At 42.2% G+C, this 20,281-nt stretch overlaps 1 protein-coding gene across 3 annotated transcripts in view; it reads left to right on the top strand.

Moving 5' to 3' along the window:
- LOC109906302 (beta-1,3-glucosyltransferase) overlaps positions 1-20,281 on the top strand; it is a 132,918-nt gene that overhangs the window by 74,859 nt on the left and 37,778 nt on the right. For all 3 annotated transcript variants that reach the window (XM_031790362.1, XM_031790360.1, XM_020503949.2), the window contains 5 exons: positions 8,203-8,312; positions 12,511-12,587; positions 13,780-13,891; positions 16,405-16,541; positions 17,676-17,739. In XM_031790362.1, coding sequence (XP_031646222.1) covers positions 8,203-8,312; positions 12,511-12,587; positions 13,780-13,891; positions 16,405-16,541; positions 17,676-17,739 — 500 coding nt within the window. The remainder of the gene's footprint in view (positions 1-8,202; positions 8,313-12,510; positions 12,588-13,779; positions 13,892-16,404; positions 16,542-17,675; positions 17,740-20,281) is intronic.

Genomic DNA, 20,281 nt, shown 5'->3' with positions numbered 1-20,281 from the left:
GGTGATTACAGATTTGCTGGAGGTAGTTGGCAGTGTTGCTACTTCAGGGTAGTTTGAGTAGTAGTCAGTAACAACAATGGGACTTTTTCCATTGCAGTCAAAAAGGTAAACTCAAAATTTGTGGGAGGGTCTGTTGGGTACTGGATGAGGCATTAGCGGCTCGGCGTGCTGCTTTGGCCGCCTGTAGGTCAAACACAGTTCACATGAAGCAGTGGTCTGGCTGATTTCCTGGTTCATTCTTGGCCAGTACATTACTTCTCGTGCTCATCATTTTGCATTTTTCCTCACCCAAGTGGCCCTCGTATTTTCTGTAGCATTTCTTTGTGTAGTGTCATGGGAATGACAATCTTATTGCCTTTGAACACTGTTATCCACCATGATGAGCTCTGCTCTGCACATCCAGTAATCCTGTATTCTCCCAGTTGTTTTTGTTGAGCGGGCCATCCTATCAGTGTTGTTTCTTTCAACTCTGTCATTGTTTGGTCAGCTGCTGAGTCTCTTTTGATCTGCTCCATTCTCTCAGAAGACACAGGAAGTGATGCTACCATCATGTCGACGTAGGCCTGAATCTCAGTGTTTTTCTGTGTGTCGAAGCTCTCTTTCTTGTCGACTGCTCGAGAAAGAGTGTGGTGGCAAACATGAACTTTCCCGGGGTATAGATCATCTTCACATCATACTTTTTCAGTCTGATCAACATTCTCTGGATTCTCATTGGACAATCATTCAGTGGCTTCGACATGATTGACATGTTTGTGGTCGGTTTCTACTTCGAAGTTCCGTCCGTAGACGTATTGGTGGAACCTTTCGCAAGCGTATGTGCTCGCCTGTCAAGGCTCTGGACGCATAAGCGACGGGTTGCCATGTGTCGTCATGCTGTTGCAGAAGAACTGCTCCCAGGCCAAACTGTGATGCGTCTGCAGAAATCCTTGTGCTTTTCTCTGGAACATGAAACCTGAGCACGGGCTCTTCTGTGAATGTCTTCTTTAGGTTTTTGAAGGAGTTTCCCTGTACATGGGACCATTCCAATTCATTTTTCTGTTCCAGAAGACACCTGAGTGGAGCGGACTATGTTGAGAGTTGAGGTAGGAACTTTGCAAGGTAGGTGATCATGCCCATGAAGTGTTTCACGTCGTCCTTGTTCTTCGGGCGCTCCATGTTGTTGATGGCTGACGTTTTCCTCGGGTCTGGTTTGACTCTGAAAGTACGTCTCCCACGAATGTAAGTGTTTTCACACCAAACTCGCATTTGTCCTTGTTTAGTTTTAGGTTGACTTTCCGTGTCAGGTCCAGCACTTGTCTCACTGTTGCATCGTGCTCTTCTTTTGTGGACCCCCAGACGATGATGTCATCCATCATGGTCTCCACTCCTGGAATCTGCTCGAATGTGCTCGAAGATCATGTGGATTGTCTTGTGGTAGACCTCTGGCGCTGAGAGAATCCCATATGGTAGACGAAGAAATCTGTACCTGCCCTCAGGTGTGTTGAATGTGCATAGCCTTGAGCTTGCATCGTCTAGCTTCATTTGCCAGAATCCTGGTGTGGCATCAAGCTTACTGAACCACTTTCCTCCAGTAAACTGCGACATTATCCCTTCTCTGGTCGGCAACTTGAAATACTCTCTCTTGATTGCTTTGTTGAGATCTCTCGGGTCCAGACATCCTGAGATCGCCATTCTTTTTTCACCACAATAACCAGTGAGTTTACCCAGTCTGTAGGTTCATCCGTTTTTGTGATGACGTCCATCTTTTCCATGCGTCCGAGTTCCTCTTTGAGCTTTTTCCTCAGTGCAAATAGAACTTTTGTCATCGAACACATCCTCATACTCAGCCAGTAGTGATTCTTGGTAATTTTCACTCTGTGATGTTACTACATACACTCTTTTCAACAAATTGAGCTTTTCACATGCATTGATTCCGAGAATAGGCTGCACACTCTTCCACAATCAGCAGCTCTGCTCTGAACTGTTTCCTTTGTGCTGTAAAGTTACTATGCAGCTTCCTTTGACTGGTATGTTCTCCCCTGTATAACCAGTAACATTCATTTTGGGTGTATTTTGCTCTTCACCTTCAGTGTTTTGTAGTCATCCAGCGACAACAAGTTTACCTGTGCTCCAGTATCAAGCTTCAATGGTATTCACAGTCAATTGCACAATCCATTCAGCATTTACTGCATTGCATATTTCCACAGAATTAACAAAGAATTCTTCAATCTCCTCCTTGACTGTGTGAATTATTTTCTTTGTAGCCTGAGCTTTGCAGCATTTTGAGAAATTATTATTTTTCCCACAGTTTTTACAGAATTTGCCATATGCAGGGCAATTTTTTGGCTTTTAGATAAATCCACATTTTCCACATGTAGTGTTTGGATTTCTCTCTTTTGCTTGTTTTTGTTTTGTAAGGCGTTGTGTGTATTGCTCCTCTCTTTTTATTGCGTACACTGACGTCTCATCCCTGCACAGCTCTTTAGCTTGTGCTCTGGTGGTTTCAGCTGCTCGACACATTTACTGCTTTATCCAAAGTTAAATCTTGCTCACGCAGCAATCTCTCCTTGAGTCCATTATCAAGTATGCCACAGACTGTCTTTCACTAGTGAGTCTTTCAGATTTTCATTTTCACAGGTTCTGCTCAGTGTGTTCAGCTCATCCAAAAACTTGTATCTCTCAAACGTGACGTTCTGGCTTGGTACAAAGTACTCCTCAAATTGAGTCATTAGCACAGTCAATGTGAAGTTTGCCTCGTCTTGCTGAAAGCTATTGTAAATGTCCAATGCATCCTCTCCAATAACATGCAGAAAATTGGAAGCTTTCAATTTGTCATCATCTCCCCCTGCACCACTGGCTGCTAGGTAGATATTGAATCTCTGCTTGAAACATTTCCAATTGTCAGCTAAATTGCCTGTTAACTGCATAGGAGTAGGAGGACTAAGCCTATCTATGACGGAGAACAGGAACAGTGTCAATTTCTCTTACTTCAGTATGTTGTTCATCAACTTGCTCGTCAACAGATTCCAATGCAGCCTTGCTCTCGCTGCTGTCACTTTCGCTGCTGTCACTCTCGCTGCTGCGGCTCGTTGTCCTCAGTCTTGCAAGCTAGCATCTTCGACTACTCATGTCACTTGACTTGTGGTAGAATGTTCCATTTTCATTGCGGAAATTTGTAGTTACTCCTTTCTTTTCTGTCTCGTCATAGCGACTACCAATCTGACACCATGTTATGTTTGTTCCTTATATAATGACAAACTGGGGCGTAGGTTTAACTACTTTTAATGGACATATACTTCAGCTAGAAAACTCCTTGTTTAGTCATGCTAGGCATTCTTCAACCACCTGCCCCCCCGCATATCCTTCTGGGTAACGTAGTCTAAATGTTATTAACACATAACACACCCTTGACCCCAGTGCAGTTTTTTCAGGCCCTGTGTGGGAATGGGTTCAAGTGCCATCCAGTGTGCTTGCATCATCTCTTTCTCCTCCCCCTCTACCCCTCTCTCTCTATTCCCCGTGTTGCTCTACCACCACTACTCGCCAGAGGAAGATTACAGACCTGACACTAGCTGCTGTGACTTGTTTGTTTTTGTTTTTAAATCCCTGTGTTACTGTTTGTTAAAAAAGCTTTGCAGAAACACAAACCTCCCCGCCGGTAATCATAATTTACGACACGCAATACCTTTGACAACATTGTGTGCAAATACTTCAGCGGCTAATCAAAATGGTTTGTTTGAGCCCTATTGCGAGAGCATGTACGAGGCCAAGGGCTTTAAAGTGTAGACAATTTGGTCGGATATGCAACGAAATATTGTGATGTGTGACCAGGAGTTTTATTTTGGGAGCACTGTGCGACTATGAAAAAAATCTCCCAGTTAATAATTGTTGTAATGATGAAGCTACGCTGTACCGTTGTTTCCTGAGTGCCCTAGTGAAGAAAGCGAGTCCAGACTCGTACATGTCATGATAGCACCATTGCTACAGCGAAAACGACTTGCATCTAGCCCAACTAGCTCAAGTGATCTGACCCATATTACCGGCGTAATATTTTTTTCTTCCTATGCAGCGGATCACTGGGACCACATTTTACATCCATAAACCATGTCGTGGGCCGTTCTAAAACTACTCGTGCGTCAACGTTGTTAACCATCTGTGTACACTTTGTTTAGGCGTTACTTCATTGGCTAGCTGCCTAATAACCTGGTTACTTTACCAGTATAACCCAACCATTTGGGGACACAGAAAGAAAGGAAAAGGGATAGCTTCTTCAGGAGATCAATGATCATAGCAATGAATGAATGGCAGTTATCTTGCATGTGGTCATCTGACCTGACGTTTTTAAAGAGACTGTGTACCATTTTCAATGTGATGCATCTCAGTAGGAAAAGTGTGATTTTACACAATGTAGAAACCTAATATTCCACAAATGACTTTGTAATTTCAATGACAGGTATTCGTATCAACGTTTTAGCTTTGATATTAAACGGATGTGTTTACAGTGTTACATCTTAGTTTCTAGGGCACCACATGTGCTTCAGAAGTAGCTAGAATTCATATAGGCTCAATATAGGCTGTATCTCCGTCAATTAAAACAAACTTATTTGAAGTGCTCCTAACTTTTTAAAGTTTGGAGCACCAGAGCCAAGGAGAGATGTTAATTTAGAAACCTGACGGGGCCCCAGAAGGTTACAGCAGAAGTCATTACAAGGAGTGCTGCCTGAGAGGCTTGGCTGCTAGCCTGGTAAATTTGCTCCTCTCTAGTTTCTACACCTGGATGTGGCTTGTTTCCCTACTGGGGCTCTGTAGACATATTCTGTGTTTATAGGCTAGGCCTATACCATGTAGCCTAGGTTCCATAGATTTAGAGACCTGTTCAAGAGGTTAGAAAGGGAGACCAATATCCAGAAGGTTGCTCGTTCAAATCCTGGTAGGGACAATGAAAAGTGGGAGAGGATCTGACAATCTCAAGGAATGCTGCTCATTTAAAATCGTCGGCTCCATCCATCCATTCAGGGAGTCAGTCAGTCAGTCAGTACAGCTGGATGTGGCCTACTGTCCCAATGTATCTCACTGATCATCCCTAAAGCCAACACCTCATTTGGCCGCCTTTCGTTCCAGTTCTCTGCTGCCTGTGACTGGAACGAATTGGAGTTGGAGACTTTTATCTCCCTCACCAACTTCAAACATCTGCTATCTGAGCAGCTAACCGATCGCTGCAGCTGTACATAGTCTATCGGTTAATAGCCCACCCATTTTTACCTACCTCATCCCCATACTGTTTTTATTTATTTACTTTTCTGCTCTTTTGCACACCAATATCACTCCAGTGTTAATCTGCAAAATTGTAATTATTCGCCTACCTCCTCATGCCTTTTGTACACAATGTATATAGACTCCCCTTTTTTTTCTACTGTGTTATTGACTTGTTAATTGTTTACTCCATGTGTAACTCTGTGTTGTCTGTTCACACTGCTATGCTTTATCTTGGCCAGGTCGCAGTTGCAAATGAGAACTTGTTCTCAACTAGCCTACCTGGTTAAATAAAGGTGAAATAAATAAATAAATAAAAAACAACTATACTGAACAAAAATGTAAACGCAACATGCAACCATTTCAATGATTTGACTGAGTTGCAGTTCATATAAGGAAATCTGTCAATTGAAATACATTTATTAAGTCCTAATATATGGATTTCACATGACTGGGAATACAGATATGCATCTGTTGGTCATAGATGCCTTTAAAAAAGGTAGGGGTGTGGACCAGAAAATCAGTCAGTGTCTGGTGTGACCACCATTTGCCTCATGCAGCACGACACAACTTCTTTGCGTAGATTTGATTAGGCTGTTGATTGTAGCCTGTGGAATGTTGTCCCACTCCTCTTCAATGGCTGTGCGAAGTTGCTGGATTTGGTGGGAACTGGAACATGCTGTTGTACACGTCGATCCAAAGCATCCCAAACATGCTCAATGGGTGACATGTCTGGTGAGTATGCAGGCCATGGTAGAACTGGGACATGGGGCCGTGCATTATCATGCTGAAACATGAGGTGATGGCAGTGGATGAATGGCACAACAATGGGCCTCAGTATCTTATCACGGTATCTCTGTGCATTGAAATTGCCATCGTTAAAATGCAATTGTGTTTGTTTTCCGTAGCTTATGCCTGTCCACACCATAACCACGAGTGGTTTAACATCAGCAAACTGCTCGCCCACACAACGCTATACACGTGGTCTGCGGTTGTGAGGCCGGGTTTGGACGTACTGCCAAATCTCTTAAATGAGGCGGCTTATGGTAGATAAATTAACATTAAATGCACTAGCAACCGCTCAGGTGGACATTCCTGCAGTCAGAATGCCAATTGCACACTCCCTCAATACTTGTGGCATTGTGTTTGTGTGACAAAATCGCACATTTTAGAGTGGCCTTTTACTGTCCCCAGCACAAGGTGTGTCTGTGTAATAATCATGCTGTTTAGTCAGTTTCTTGATATGTCATACTTGTCACGTGGATGAGTTATCTTGGAAAAGGAGACATGCTCACTAACAGGGATGTAAACAAATTTGGAACATTTCAGGTATATTTTATTTCAGCTCATGAAACATGCAACCAACACTTTACATGTTGCGTTTATATTTTTGTTCAGTGTATATTTTCACAATCCTCAGAGCAAAGGGCTGTAAAATCGTCAAAGACAGTTTTGGGGATTTGATGCGGGTCGTTGGGTATAATTCCATTGAACTGTGTGATGGGACCAAAATTGCACACATTCTTCTCTCCATTAATCCTTCAGCCAGGTTGTTATTCCGTTGGCAAGCAAGAGAGACCGAGAGCTTATGTAGCTTACAGTCGTTCCAATGGCCACCGATGTGATTCGTCACCCTGGCAAGGCCCCCATTCCATCATTACTATTCTGTAAATGGATTCCGCATTAAGGCCGACTGCATTAGTGGGGCCTGTAATATGAGCCCTATAGAAAGTGACAATAATGATATGTAAACGTTTCACACGCTGAGGTGGCCCACTTCCCTGAAGAGCGATCAAGGCTGATAAGAGACATTGTCGAGCTGCTACAGCAAACTATCAGCAGGCTCCCTGTTAAGCTCAGACTCGTTACACACTGGAGAAACTCAATAATATTTACTAGGCTGCCCATCTTGTTTCTCTGCCCTTGCCACACACAGTGGACAGCAGGGCTTTAGGCTGATTCAGCTATCTGTTGGGTTTTGTCACTACATTAGTTAGTCCCCATCTGACTGATCATCATTTACTGTCGTGTGTGTGTGTGTGTGTGTGTGTGTGTGTGTGTGTGTGTGTGTGTGTGTGTGTGTGTGTGTGTGTGTGTGTGTGTGTGTGTGTGTGTGTGTGTGTGTGTGTGTGTGTGTGTGTGTGTGTGTGAGACAGTGACATTTGTCACGCCAAATAAAGTTCTTATTAAGGGGATGGTGATTGTCTACAATGGAGGTCAGAGTAAGGTAGTGTTGGTGTTTGGAATTTAAGAGAGCTGTTAATTATCCCTAGAATATCTTTAGAAAGGGAATGTGTTGTGTGGGAATTTAAGAGAGCTGTTAATTATCCCTAGAATATCTTTAGAAAGGGAATGTGTTGTGTGGGAATTTAAGAGAGCTGTTAATTATCCCTAGAATATCTTTAGAAAGGGAATGTGTTGTGTGAGAATTTTAGAGAGCTGTTAATTATCCCTAGAATATCTTTAGAAAGGGAATGTGTTGTGTGGGAATTTAAGAGAGCTGTTAATTATCCCTATATTTTTTTTAGAAATGTAATGTGTTGTGTGGGAATTCAAGAGAGCTGTTAATTATCCCTAGAATATCTTTAGAAAGGGAATGTGTTGTGTTTGGATTTAAGAGAGCTGTTAATATTCCTAGAATATCTTTAGAAAGGGAATGTGTTCTGTTGGAATTTAAGAGAGCTGTTAATTATCCCTAGAATATCTTTAGAAAGGGAATGTGTTGTGTTGGAATTTAAGAGAGCTGTTAATTATCCCTAGAATATCTTTAGAAATGTAATGTGTTGTGTTGGAATTCAAGAGAGCTGTTAATTATCCCTAGAATATCTTTAGAATGGGAATGTGTTGTGTTGGTTTGGCACAAATTCACCTCCTGTGCTGTTTTTCTGACCTAATGTGTGCGTATTTCTTCTTTTTAAACCTGGTGTGTGCGTGTCTCTGATCTGTTCCTGTGCTGTTTGTGTGTTGCAGACCTGCGAGAGATAGTGTTTGTGATCCAGAGCCAGAGTAACTCATTCCACGTGAGTCGGGCGGAGAGACAGAGAGCAGACCTGTTACAACAGACTCAGAGCCTCACACAGGTACCACCAGTGCCACCAATGCCTCTTAGAGTCGCACACACAGCATACGTTTTACTATCCTGTATTTACATTCAAAATCCTATTTTCCCTGAACCCTAACCTTAACTCCTACCCTAATTGTTAACTCCTACCCTACCCTAATTGTAACCCTATGAGGGACTATTCCTTGTTTTACTATCATTGTGGGGACATTTGTGGCTTTCCGGTACCCACAATGATAGTAATTCACACACACACACACACACACACACACACACACACACACACACACACACACACACACACACACACACACACACACACACACACACACACACACACACACACACACACACACACACACACACACACACACACACACACATGGCCACAAATAGCTGTTATTTACCTTCTTTGCTCCCTGTGGACCATATAGCCGTTATCCTTTTGGAATAATTTGTGTGGAAAACCATCAGTTTAGTGTAACCGTGTCAAGTTGAAATACCACCATTGGTATACCACCATTGAATTGCTTTTTGGTGAAGCTTCCAGCCAAAGTGTTTCAAAATGGTGGTCAAGTGTGTTTGTGGGACAGAGGATGCAAGATCGAATACCAGTGCAGGCTTGTGAGCGAGAAAGCTAGACTTTTAAATAAAGCCATTGAGAGTGGTTACATTTCTCCAGCCCCATCCCTTACCAAAACAGTGGCGGGGTGCCTGCTTTGTTGTTTTTTGAACTGCAGATTGTTCCTTTAACACCGTGTTATAAAACCTAATTAAGGAGTGGAGTTGATAAGTTCTGTACAGAATACCGTAGACAACCAATGAAATAAAGGATATGTCTTTTCACAACAAACATAATCAATGAAAGAGGCACCAGTGCAGCCCATGCTTTTTGCCACATGGTGTCAGCATTGCTTTTTATGTGACGGAAACGATCATTGTCTCAGTTTGTATCCCCATCTGAGAGGTAGAGAAAACGAGGTACTGGTAGCATAGTGTATTGTCCAGTAGTGCAATGAAATAAAGTATCTTTCACCTGGTCAGTCTGTCATGGAAAGAGCAGGTGTTCTTAATGTTTCGAACCAATCACGTGTTCTTAGTGATCGTTTCGAACCAATCTCTCCAATAGTAGGCAGGCCTCCCTATCGGGGTTATACACTTAGTATACAAAACATTAAGAACACCTGCTCTTTCCATGACATAGACTGACCAGGTGAATCCGGGTGAAAGCTAGGATCCCTTATTGATGTCTCTTGTTAAATACACTTCAATCAGTGTAGATGAAGGTAAGGAGACAGGTTAAAGAATGATTTTTAAGCCTTGATACAAAAAACACATGGATTGTGTACAGTATTTGTGCCATTCAGAGGGTGAATTGGCAACACAAAATATCGAAGTGCCTTTGAATGGAGTATGGTGGTAAGGGCAAGGCACACCAGTTTGTGTCAAGAACTGCAGCGCTGCTGATTTTTCATGCTCAACAGTTTCAAATCAAATCAAATGTATTTATATAGCCCTTCGTACATCAGCTGATATCTCAAAGTGCTGTACAGAAACCCAGCCTAAAACCCCAAACAGCAAGCAATGCAGGTGTAGAAGCACGGTGGCTAGGAAAAACTCCCTACAAAGGCCAAAACCTAGGAAGAAACCTAGAGAGGAACCAGGCTATGTGGGGTGGCCAGTCCTCTTCTGGCTGTGCCGGGTGGAGATTATAACAGAACATGGCCAAGATGTTCAAATGTTCATAAATGACCAGCATGGTCAAATAATAATAATCACAGGCAGAACAGTTGAAACAGGAGCAGCAGCACGGCCAGGTGGACTGGGGACAGCAAGGAGTCATCATGTCAGGTAGTCCTGAGGCATGGTCCTAGGGCTCAGGTCCTCCGAGAGAGAGAAAGAAAGAGAGAATTAGAGAGAGCATACTTAAATTCACACAGGACACCGAATAGGACAGGAGAAGTACTCCAGATATAACAAACTGACCCTAGCCCCCCGACACATAAACTACTGCAGCATAAATACTGGAGGCTGAGACAGGAGGGGTCAGGAGACACTGTGGCCCCATCCGAGGACACCCCCGGACAAGGCCAAACAGGAAGGATATAACCCCACCCACTTTGCCAAAGCACAGCCCCCACACCACTTGAGGGATATCTTCAACCACCAACTTACCTTCCTGAGACAAGGCCGAGTATAGGCCACAAAGATCTCCGCCACGGCACAACCCAAGGGGGGGGCGCCAACCCATACAGGAAGATCAAATCAGTGACTCAACCCACTCAAGTGACGCACCCCTCCTAGGGACGTTATGAAAGAGCCCTAGTAAGCCAGTGACTCAGCCCCTGTAATAGGGTTAGAGGCAGAGAATCCCAGTGGAAAGAGGGGAACCGGCCAGGCAAAGACAGCAAGGGCGGTTCGTTGCTCCAGAGCCTTTCCGTTCACCTTCACACTCCTGTGTGTATAAAGACTGGTCCACCACCCAAAGGACATCCAGCCAACCTGACACAATTGTGGGAATCATTGGCGTCAACATGGGCCAGCATCCCTGTGGAATGCTTTCGACACCTTGTGGAGTCCGTAACCCCCCGACAAATTGAGGGTGGCTGTTCTGAGGGGAGGGGGGGGGTACACAACTCAGTATTAGGAAGGTGTTCTGAATGTTTGGTATACTCAGACTGATTCAGCTGCATATTTCTATAAAAAGTGGCTGTGTGTAAGACAGTCACTTGCAGGAGCTCGCAGAGTTTATGCGTGCGTGTGTGTGGGTGCGTGCGTGCGAGCATGCATGTACGTACGAGTGTGGAGGCTCTGGCTGTTGCAGGGACCAAGCCCCCCCCACCCTTTCCTCACACACCCCACCCAGTCTACTCCATGAGTAAAGCTTAGCATAATGTGTGTCTGTGATGGCTGTGTCTCTCTGAAGTGGTGTAAAGCGATGGGTTTTTGTCCCTGCAGCCTGCCGGGTGATTGAACTGATTTGTTTCTTACTACCTGAGGTGAAAGTCAAGTTTAGACTGGTGAATATGCCATTATGTTGTTAGTGTGTATATGGGGCTTGACTGAGCTTCTGGCAAACTCCCGGCTGACTAATGTGGTTAACATACTGGACACAGACTAGGATTAGGGATTTACAGTCCAGTACTATGATGGTGTGATGCTAGGTATTTGTGGGGCATTGCTGTTGAGTAGCCTGAGTATTTAAATCAATCTGGAGAGAGGTTGTGTGTATGTGTGTCTCTGTGTGTCTGTGAGCAGCATGGTCCCCCTTGGTTTCCAGTCTGCTGAGTGGAGTGGATGCAGTCATGAACCCTTGTTTTCCTCTCTGTGCGAGACTACCGCAGGCCACTACTGAATACATCACATGCCCTTCAACTCGGAATCAGAGAAGGTTTGATTGAAACCCAAGTTTCGTGTTTTCACGAAAGTGGCTAGGGCAGTCAAATACTTCAATACTTTGTGGCAATCTTTTGCACACCTGAGTACCTTTAGGCTACACACAGTTTGTTTGTTTTAAAATAACGATTCTATAGGTACTTAGTAGAGCTGGGCGATATGAACAAAAATCCATATTGTGATAAATTGCCTGAAATTGCGATAAAAGGATGACCCTTTAAACTACTACTAGTAGTTTGATGGTTGTAGCTGTCAATTGTCCATTTAACAATCGCCCATATTAGCAAACATTTCATTTCAAGCTTCACTTTCTCTGGTATAGGCTACTTATTGTAATGAACAACATCAGCAAAATGCCTGCGATAAGTGATCGCTGTGGTCAGTGTCAAATGTTCGGTTTATCGTCCCAGCTCTAGTACTTAGGCTTTGTTTCTGTGCCTCTGCTGTGTCCAACTAAACAAACACAATTTCTCCTAATAAAGATTCTTTGAGGACTGTCCTTCCATAGGTCCCTTAGGTTGTCTTTCCTCCTGCTGTAAACTAAAGACTCTTTGGTTACTCTGCTCTAAATTGAAGAGTTCCTTTCTTAGTTACTCTGCTCGAGATTACTGCTGTAAACGAAAGACTACCTCTTAGTGTTTTAAAGTAAATCATATTTTAGTTAATCTGCTGTAAAGAAAATATTTCCTTGGGTTACTACTGTAAACACTTCCTTAGTTACTCTGCTCTGAAGTCAATACTACTTTAGGTTACTGCTGTAAAGTAAAGATTTCCAGAGGTCCCACTGTTGGGCTTGACTTAAACACTCTTTCTCTTTTCAGACACCCCCTCCGGTCCTGCTCCTCCACAGTCTGACAGACAATGAGGGAGACTGGAGCATCCTTCCGGTGCTGCCTTAGTAAGTGCTTGGACCTGTCAGCTCTCAAAAGAGCAAGCCATTACCCACATTCACAAAGACTTCCATCTTGTAATTCCCATCCATACAGTACAGTATGGATGTAACGATTCACCGATAAAGTTTACGAATCGGTGGTTAAACATTTTTTGGGCCTCAAATGACTTCCTACCTTCCCGAAAATACCGCTCATATTTTTTGCCAACTGCGTCCTCTCCTTCAGTGTTGAACTAAGAATGTAATTATGTTGATGGTTATTGAGTCATTTTGCATGCCGAACAACAATATCAGTAGTCTATTTAAACTGCGCACTGTGTGCAGCCTCGTGCGCAGACCAACGAGAGGTAGGCCTATTTCTGATCGACAAGTCACATTCAGCATTTAAAAGTTTGCAAAATGGCCTTCACAATATTAGGCTTTATTTGTTGAGTGACTACCAATGTAATTTGCTAGGTCATTTTATTCAAATGCATTTTTGAAAATTGTGATTTACTGGAATATAAATAGGTTAAGCTACTGCCGGAGACAACTCAAGCATGCATGCACATGCAGCTTTCAAGACATGTTGGGCGAGCTTCACCATCCCTTCACCAAATCTAACATTGCCCCCCCACGTCTTTGAAATCGTTTCAAACGAAAACGTGCAGTTCTTGTATCCTATAGGAGCTCGTATCTAGATACGTATCAAATCGCCTTGTAAGGAAAATATGCACATCGCTGCTATACAGCAAGTCTCCACCTGCTAGGGTCAGGCAAAAACATATCATCTCTTGCAAATAATCATGTAGCAATATTGGAGGTTATATGAAAGTATTATTGATTTAGTACAGCATGACCAATATACACAATACTTAATCCATTTGAATTTTAGAAGGTATTTTATCCTATTGTATAACAGGAATAGCTACCATACTATGATAGTTACCTATAGCCGCCCGTGAACGTATGCCCTGTTCTGCCTTTTGATAGCCTGGGTGTCAGTCTGTTTCTGCTCTCTTGCCAACTACTTATTGAATTCTCATGCCAAACAATGACAACAATGATGGAGAAGGCAAGAGCGTAATACCAATCTGGAACCAGGCTAGCTTTTTTCCTACAATGAGGTCAAATTGAGAGGTCATGTCATGAATGTATCCACTGGTTCAATAAGCTGTGCAAAGGTCTGGTGACCCTGACAGTATTTCTGCTTCCTCAGTTTATCCTTGTTGTTTGGGAAGAACTCATCCTGGTTGGTGTTTCTGGAAGAGGAGACTAACGTCAAGGTGACCAAACTGCTCCAGGCCCTCAGGAAGTTTGACAGGAGAAAAGTAAGTGACCCACAGACTTAGGATTGTAATAATAATATTTTTATACGGAGGGACCGCTCTGTACCAGTCTTTACTTACCGTATTCACAGTACTTCACTTCTCCTTAGCCAACGACAGGGGAATTTCCCCACTGAGCACCAGCCTTCTGTCTCAGCAGCTGTAATAGTCAGTGGGTTGGACCTAGTCTTGGAAACCCACACCCTAGGCAACAGCAGTGACTAGGGTCTGGGATTAATGATGGACTCTCTTGGTAACTTCGAAAAGGAAAAAAACTATTCCGGGTATGGTCCTCTTCAGCAGAATACCGGCTCTGAAATACAACCTGGTTTATGGTAAAATTAAAGTGAGTATTGGACATCATTTTTCATTCCAACCTTAAGCATTGGGTTGGATCCTGTATCTGGGCCCATATAAACCTAGTTTCTAGGCAGATAGGTTGCTTCCGGCAATATACCAATGCTCCAGCTTAACACATCTGTAGAAGTTCCAGCATCAGTTGGGATAGAGTGGTTGGAAATAGGAATCGTGTTACCGATAACGTCGCTGCCGGATCCACTTGTTGCTCTAGCTCAGGGATGGGCAACTCCAGTCCTCGGGGAACCCAGCTAATACACTTGACTCCAATAATCAACTTCAGTTTAGAATGCAATTAATTGAATAAGCTGTGTTTGCTAAGGATGGAGAAAAAGTGTGACACCACTCTGGCATCCCAGGACCGGAGTTGCCCATCTCTGCTCCAGCTAAACGCAATTCCTGCCTGCATTTTAAGCTCTGCCTACCCAAACTCATTATTTGTTGGGAGAGTTGTCTGTCATGAAGAGGAATTTTACGAAATGTTAGATAGAAGCCGACATCATCCACGAACCTTGTGCCGTTGCCTATCTTGGCCTGTCTAGGCCTGCAGTCCAACCAGCCTGTAAAGCAGGCTGTCTGTCAAACACAGTATGAGCTGTTTTAGCCTCCCGTCCTCCGGAGGCCTATTTTAATCTCTCACTCCAACAATAATAATAATTAACATTTAACAGTTAACATTTTATCTTGACCGGCAGCACAGATGCATGCAGGGTTTATTACGGTGTCATCATTTGGGGCGGCAGGTAGCTTAGTGGTTAGAGCATAGGGCCAGTAACCGAAAGGTTGCTAGATCGGATTGCCGTCGCTCTGCCCCTGAACAAGGCAGTTAACCCACTGTTCCGAGGCCGTCATTGTAAATAAGAATTTGTTCTTAACTGACTTGCCTGGTTAAATAAATAAGTATTTAAAAAATATATATAGAGAGATTTTTTTTATTTTTAAATATACCATTTTACTTCTAGCTCGTCTCCAGGGCCACTCACTGAGGTTCAGGATCCAGGTGTTCCAGGTTGATTACCTAGTTGTTTTATACCACGAGCACAGGATGCCAATAGAAGGTTTTGTCCTCCATAGTGTTATTGAGTTAATATTAATTTTGTTTTAGAAAGGTGGATTCTGAGGATAAAACCAGATAATGACAGTTGAAAGATGTGTTGCTTCATTTGCTTCACCTGTCATCCTATTGACTGTAGAAAAGTGAATGCTTAAACTTTCTGGATTTTGTTACCATCAATAATTTGTATAGGTTTTTATCAATGTTTCCAATTTAATTGGCTTTCCTACGGTCAAACATATATTTCTTGTTGTCTTGGGAGTTCAAAAATTATGTTTTTGTTGCTTATTTTTATGGATGAAAGATTAGTTTTTTGATAAGCCTGTACAGTTGAAACAGGCTTTAAACCAAAGCACGGGATAGAGAACTCAAAGCCCAATATCATCCAACGGCCATCCTGATTGGTACATCCCGATACCGTCTAATTACACCTCCCGGTGGTACACCAGACCTTCACCAAAAAATGGTTTTGTTCTTATTAACAGAGAACAGAGGTTCAAGCTATTCTTACTCTGAAAAACAATGCATAATAATTAAGTGAACCTTCCATCTGCTAGCCGGGACAGCCTGGAACCTGTAAGGGATTCCAATTCCAAGTGGGAAATAGAATTCATTATTATCTCATCATCCACACACAGCCCTGAGCTCTGTGCACAGCGCTATATCAGGGATGTAGGCTGTCGGAAAGGATGTAGGCTGTCTTATGACTCATTTTAATAAATCACTCTGTATGTGTGACTTCAATTTAGACTCAATTCGATTCAGTATTAACGCAGGGACCATCTTTACTATGGTCAAATAAAGTCCCAGAATAGTTTTGGGTACTTTAAAAACAGCTACTACTTTAATAACTGGTAGACTCCCCTCAGAGATATGCTTCCATTTATCCGAATAAAATAAGTGTATGCATGCAAGCAGTAGTTTGTTAACAAAGACATGAGTAAATTTGCTTGTCATGTCTAATTGGGAATCATGTTTGCTCTTTTTATAAAATGTCTTTCTGCAATGTTTCTAATGTTTATCACCTCAATGAATACAGCCCAGATGTGTGGCGCATTAGCAGCAATGTCACCATGATGCTGATGATGTCACATCCATCCCTCAGGAGTGGTTCCTGGGTAAACCTCTTCATGATGAGGAGTCGACCATCATCCACCACTACGCCTTTGCAGAGAACCCCTCCATCTTTAAATACCCAGACTTCTCTGCTGCCTGGGCCCTTAGCATCCCCCTGCTTGACAGGTCAGGTCCTAATCTATATCTACCTTGTTTAACTCTTGTTGTCTCCATCTACCTTTAAAGGTGCAATCTGTGATTTGTACATCCATTTTTTTTTCTACTTCTAAATTAATTAAATAACTACTGTATTTATTCTTGGAAAATATAACTTATGAATGCCTCGTGAGATTAGTTCAACTGTTTTATCTGATCAGAACCCAAAATATAAGCTGTTTCAGTCCACTGTTTATAAACAATGTGTACTGAACAAAAATTTAATGTGGTGGTCCCATGTTTCATGAGCTGAAATAAAAAAATCCCAGAAATGTTCCATACGCACAAAAAAGCGTATTTCTCTAGAATGTTGTGCACAAATTTGTTTATATCCTTCTTAGCGAGTATTTCTTCTTTGCCAAGATATTTCATCCAACTGACAGATGTGGCATATCAAGAAGCTGATTAAACAGCATGGTCATTACACAGGTGCACCTTGTGGGGACAATAAAAGGCCACTAAAATGTGCAGTTTGTCACACAACACAGTGCCACAGATGTCAAGTTTTGAGGTGAGGGAGCGAGCAATTGGCATGCTGACTGCAGCAATGTCCACCAGAGCTGTTGCCTGATAATTGGATGTTCATTCCAACGTTGTTTTAGAGAATTTGGCAGTGCGTCCAACAGGCCTCACAACCACAGACCACGTGTAACATCTGGCTTCTTCACCTTTGGGATAAAGTCCACCCAGACCTACCCATGGCTGCACCCCTACCCAGTCATGTGAAATCCATTGATTAGGGCCTAATGATTTTTATTTGAACTGATTGCCTTATATGAACTGAAACTCAGTAAAATCTTTGAAATTGTTGCATGTTGCGTTGATATTTTTGGTCAGTATAAGTTGAAAAAAAAAAAGCTTTAAAACCTAGTTAGAACTATCAGTTTGATCTGATGGATGCACCCATAGATCTATTTTCCCTTTTGGTCTTTAGAAACCTGAATAGTGACCACATCTCAGCAATAATGTGCTCTACTGGACAAAAACTTTTTTTTATACTGTTTATTTCAGTCTATCAATAATCATTGTTCAATTCTTAGTGGTCTAGGGAAATAAGAATATTTATAACTGCAAATTCTAATAGACAGGGATTTGATCTTGCAGGCTCGCAAGCAAAGTGAGAGATGAACCACTCAAGTCTGACTTCACTATCGATCTGAAGCATGAGGTAAGATTTATATCTGACCGCTTTATCACTGTGAGTTCAGATGGTTCTAATGGAAATGTGTATAAAGAGTAATTCAATCAAATGTAAAATATTGGAATATCGGCTACAGTTTGACGGCATGGAGTAAAGCAGATGTTTTTATCGCTTCATAATTTGTGTCACTAACCACGAATCCCTCCACAGTTTTTATGCACATATAAAACCCATATTTAAAAAATTATGGAAACAGGAAGTCTGGGTACAATTTTAGAAATGCAAACAGATAATTTTTTGTTCGACATGGTGGGATCTTTTTGTGTCTGTAAAATTAATTATGCAAGAAATGGCAGTGGAAATGTCTTAATGCGCAAATATTGATATAACCATCATATTGGGGGAAACGAATTGGAGTCCCACTATGACTCGAGAAAGAATGCAGTTTATTAGGCTACAGATTAAATAAATTATGATGACGTTCAGAGTATGGTGTGAGTGCACAGTGATCTTGATGCTCCTTTCCCAAACATATTGAGGATCTTATTCTGGTGACATGATGATTATTGCTTGACTGCCGTTTGACAAATAAAAATATCCTTGCTCTTATCCATAATAATCTCATCATGTAACTAGCCTACCGGCATTGTATCTGGAAGCTGTTGGTTAGAGCACACGTGCCAAGACCAGAGTGGGCACATTTGCTATTTAACACAACAGTTTGTGACAAAACTAGAGTTAGAGTTGAAAATGTGATGGAAACATATAAGTTTAGATTTTTTTTTCGGGACATGAAAACTATTGTATATTGTATATTTTCGGTGCACTATTTCATCACACACTGATTTTTGCCCGCAACAAGTCCATTTGATGGAAGCACACCACTGGTGGGAAAATTTGCATATATTCTTTTTGCGGATTCTAGAATATTGTCATAAAAATCTGTTGCAAATTGTATTGAAACCTAGTTTATCTTCAATTTGTATTATCCTTCTCTGCTGTCCCCTGCCTTTTCCTGCTGCTGTTGACTGGAGAGCCAAGCAGATGCTAATCAAGTGAAGTATAATTTAATATAACCAGGTGTCAAAAACTCATTACATCTGACAATAGCCCAATAGAAGCAGCTTCCTCCTCATAAAGCCCCCGGTGGCTGTCACATTGTTGTCTGAGGACACTCTGTCCCTGTGACTTTGCCTTTCCATTCTGTTTTTTTAGCCCCATCTCAGAGCATCTTCAGTCCTTCATTCAGGGGAGAAATAGAATTGCACTCACTGTGTCTCTGTCTCAGCTGGGTTTTTCTCCCAACTGTCTGGACTCATATTGCCTGTCACATTTCTCTGACTCATGGATTTAGCCTCAGATATGAAAGACAGGGAAAGATAACACTTTACAATAAGGATATATTAACATTAGGTAATGCATTAGTTAACCTGAATAAATAATTCATTCATATATCTACTAAGCAATTATTCATGGTATGTATGTTTACTAAGCCATCAACAATCCATGAATTCATTATTTATCAAGCTTATAGTTCATGTCAGTTAATAGGTTAGACGTCAGTGAGGTATTTGACATTATTGATCATAGTCTGCTGATGGAAAAATGTACAGTTGATGTCGGAAGTTTACATAGACCTTAGCCAAATACATTTAAACTCAGTTTTTCACAATTACTGACATTTAATCCAAGTAAAAATTCCCTGTCTTAGGTCAGTTAGGATCACCACTTTATTTTAAGAATGTGAAATGTCAGTATAATAGTTGAGTGAACGATTTATTTTAGCTTTTATTTATTTCATCACATTCCCAGTGGGTCAGAAGTTTACATACACTCAGTTAGTATTTGGTAGCATTCCCTTTAAATTGTTTAACTTGGGTCAAACGTTTTTCCACAAGCTTCCCACAATAGGTTTGGTGAATTTTGGCCCATTCCTCCTGACAGAGCTGGTATAACTGAGTCAGGTTTCTAGGCCTACTTGTTCGCACACGCTTTCTCAGTTCTGCCCATAAATTCTCTATAGGATTGAGGTCAGGGCTTTGTGATGGCAAATTTCTGGAACACAGAGAGGCAAACACGAACTCTGGGCACGTCGAACCAGCGCTTCTCACTTGCAGCTTTCATCTCCAGAGAGTCCTTTCCTACTCCAGTGTTATTGGGCTCGTAAGTGTTGCGGTTAGTGTAATAAAACCTGGACCAATCTGACCACATTCATGTTCCCTCCTTGACTGCATCAAAACCTCCATCCCAGATCCTAGGTAGCTGGCCAGTGGTATCCTGTATCAGTGCTTGCATGGACTGGTACTTTAAAAAGCTCTGCATGGATGCTCGGTTTCCACTAAGTGCCAAACAGTTTTGTTCCAAATTGGCCCATGACCACTGAATGCTGACAAACTTGAAACAGCGTGATCCATAGGTTTTCATCAAGGATTCTGCCACCACTATGCTTCACCATAGGGATTGTGCCAGGTTTTCTCCAGACGTGACGCTTGACATTCAGGCCAAAGAGTTCAATCTTGGTTTCATCAGCCCCGAGAATCTTGTTTCTCATGGTCTGAGAGTGTAGATT

This window comes from Oncorhynchus kisutch, linkage group LG15 (assembly GCF_002021735.2).
Source record: "Oncorhynchus kisutch isolate 150728-3 linkage group LG15, Okis_V2, whole genome shotgun sequence".
NCBI classification, from domain to species: Eukaryota; Metazoa; Chordata; class Actinopteri; order Salmoniformes; family Salmonidae; genus Oncorhynchus; species Oncorhynchus kisutch.
Note: the sequence above shows the minus strand (reverse complement) of the source record. Positions and strands in the feature narration are given on the sequence as shown.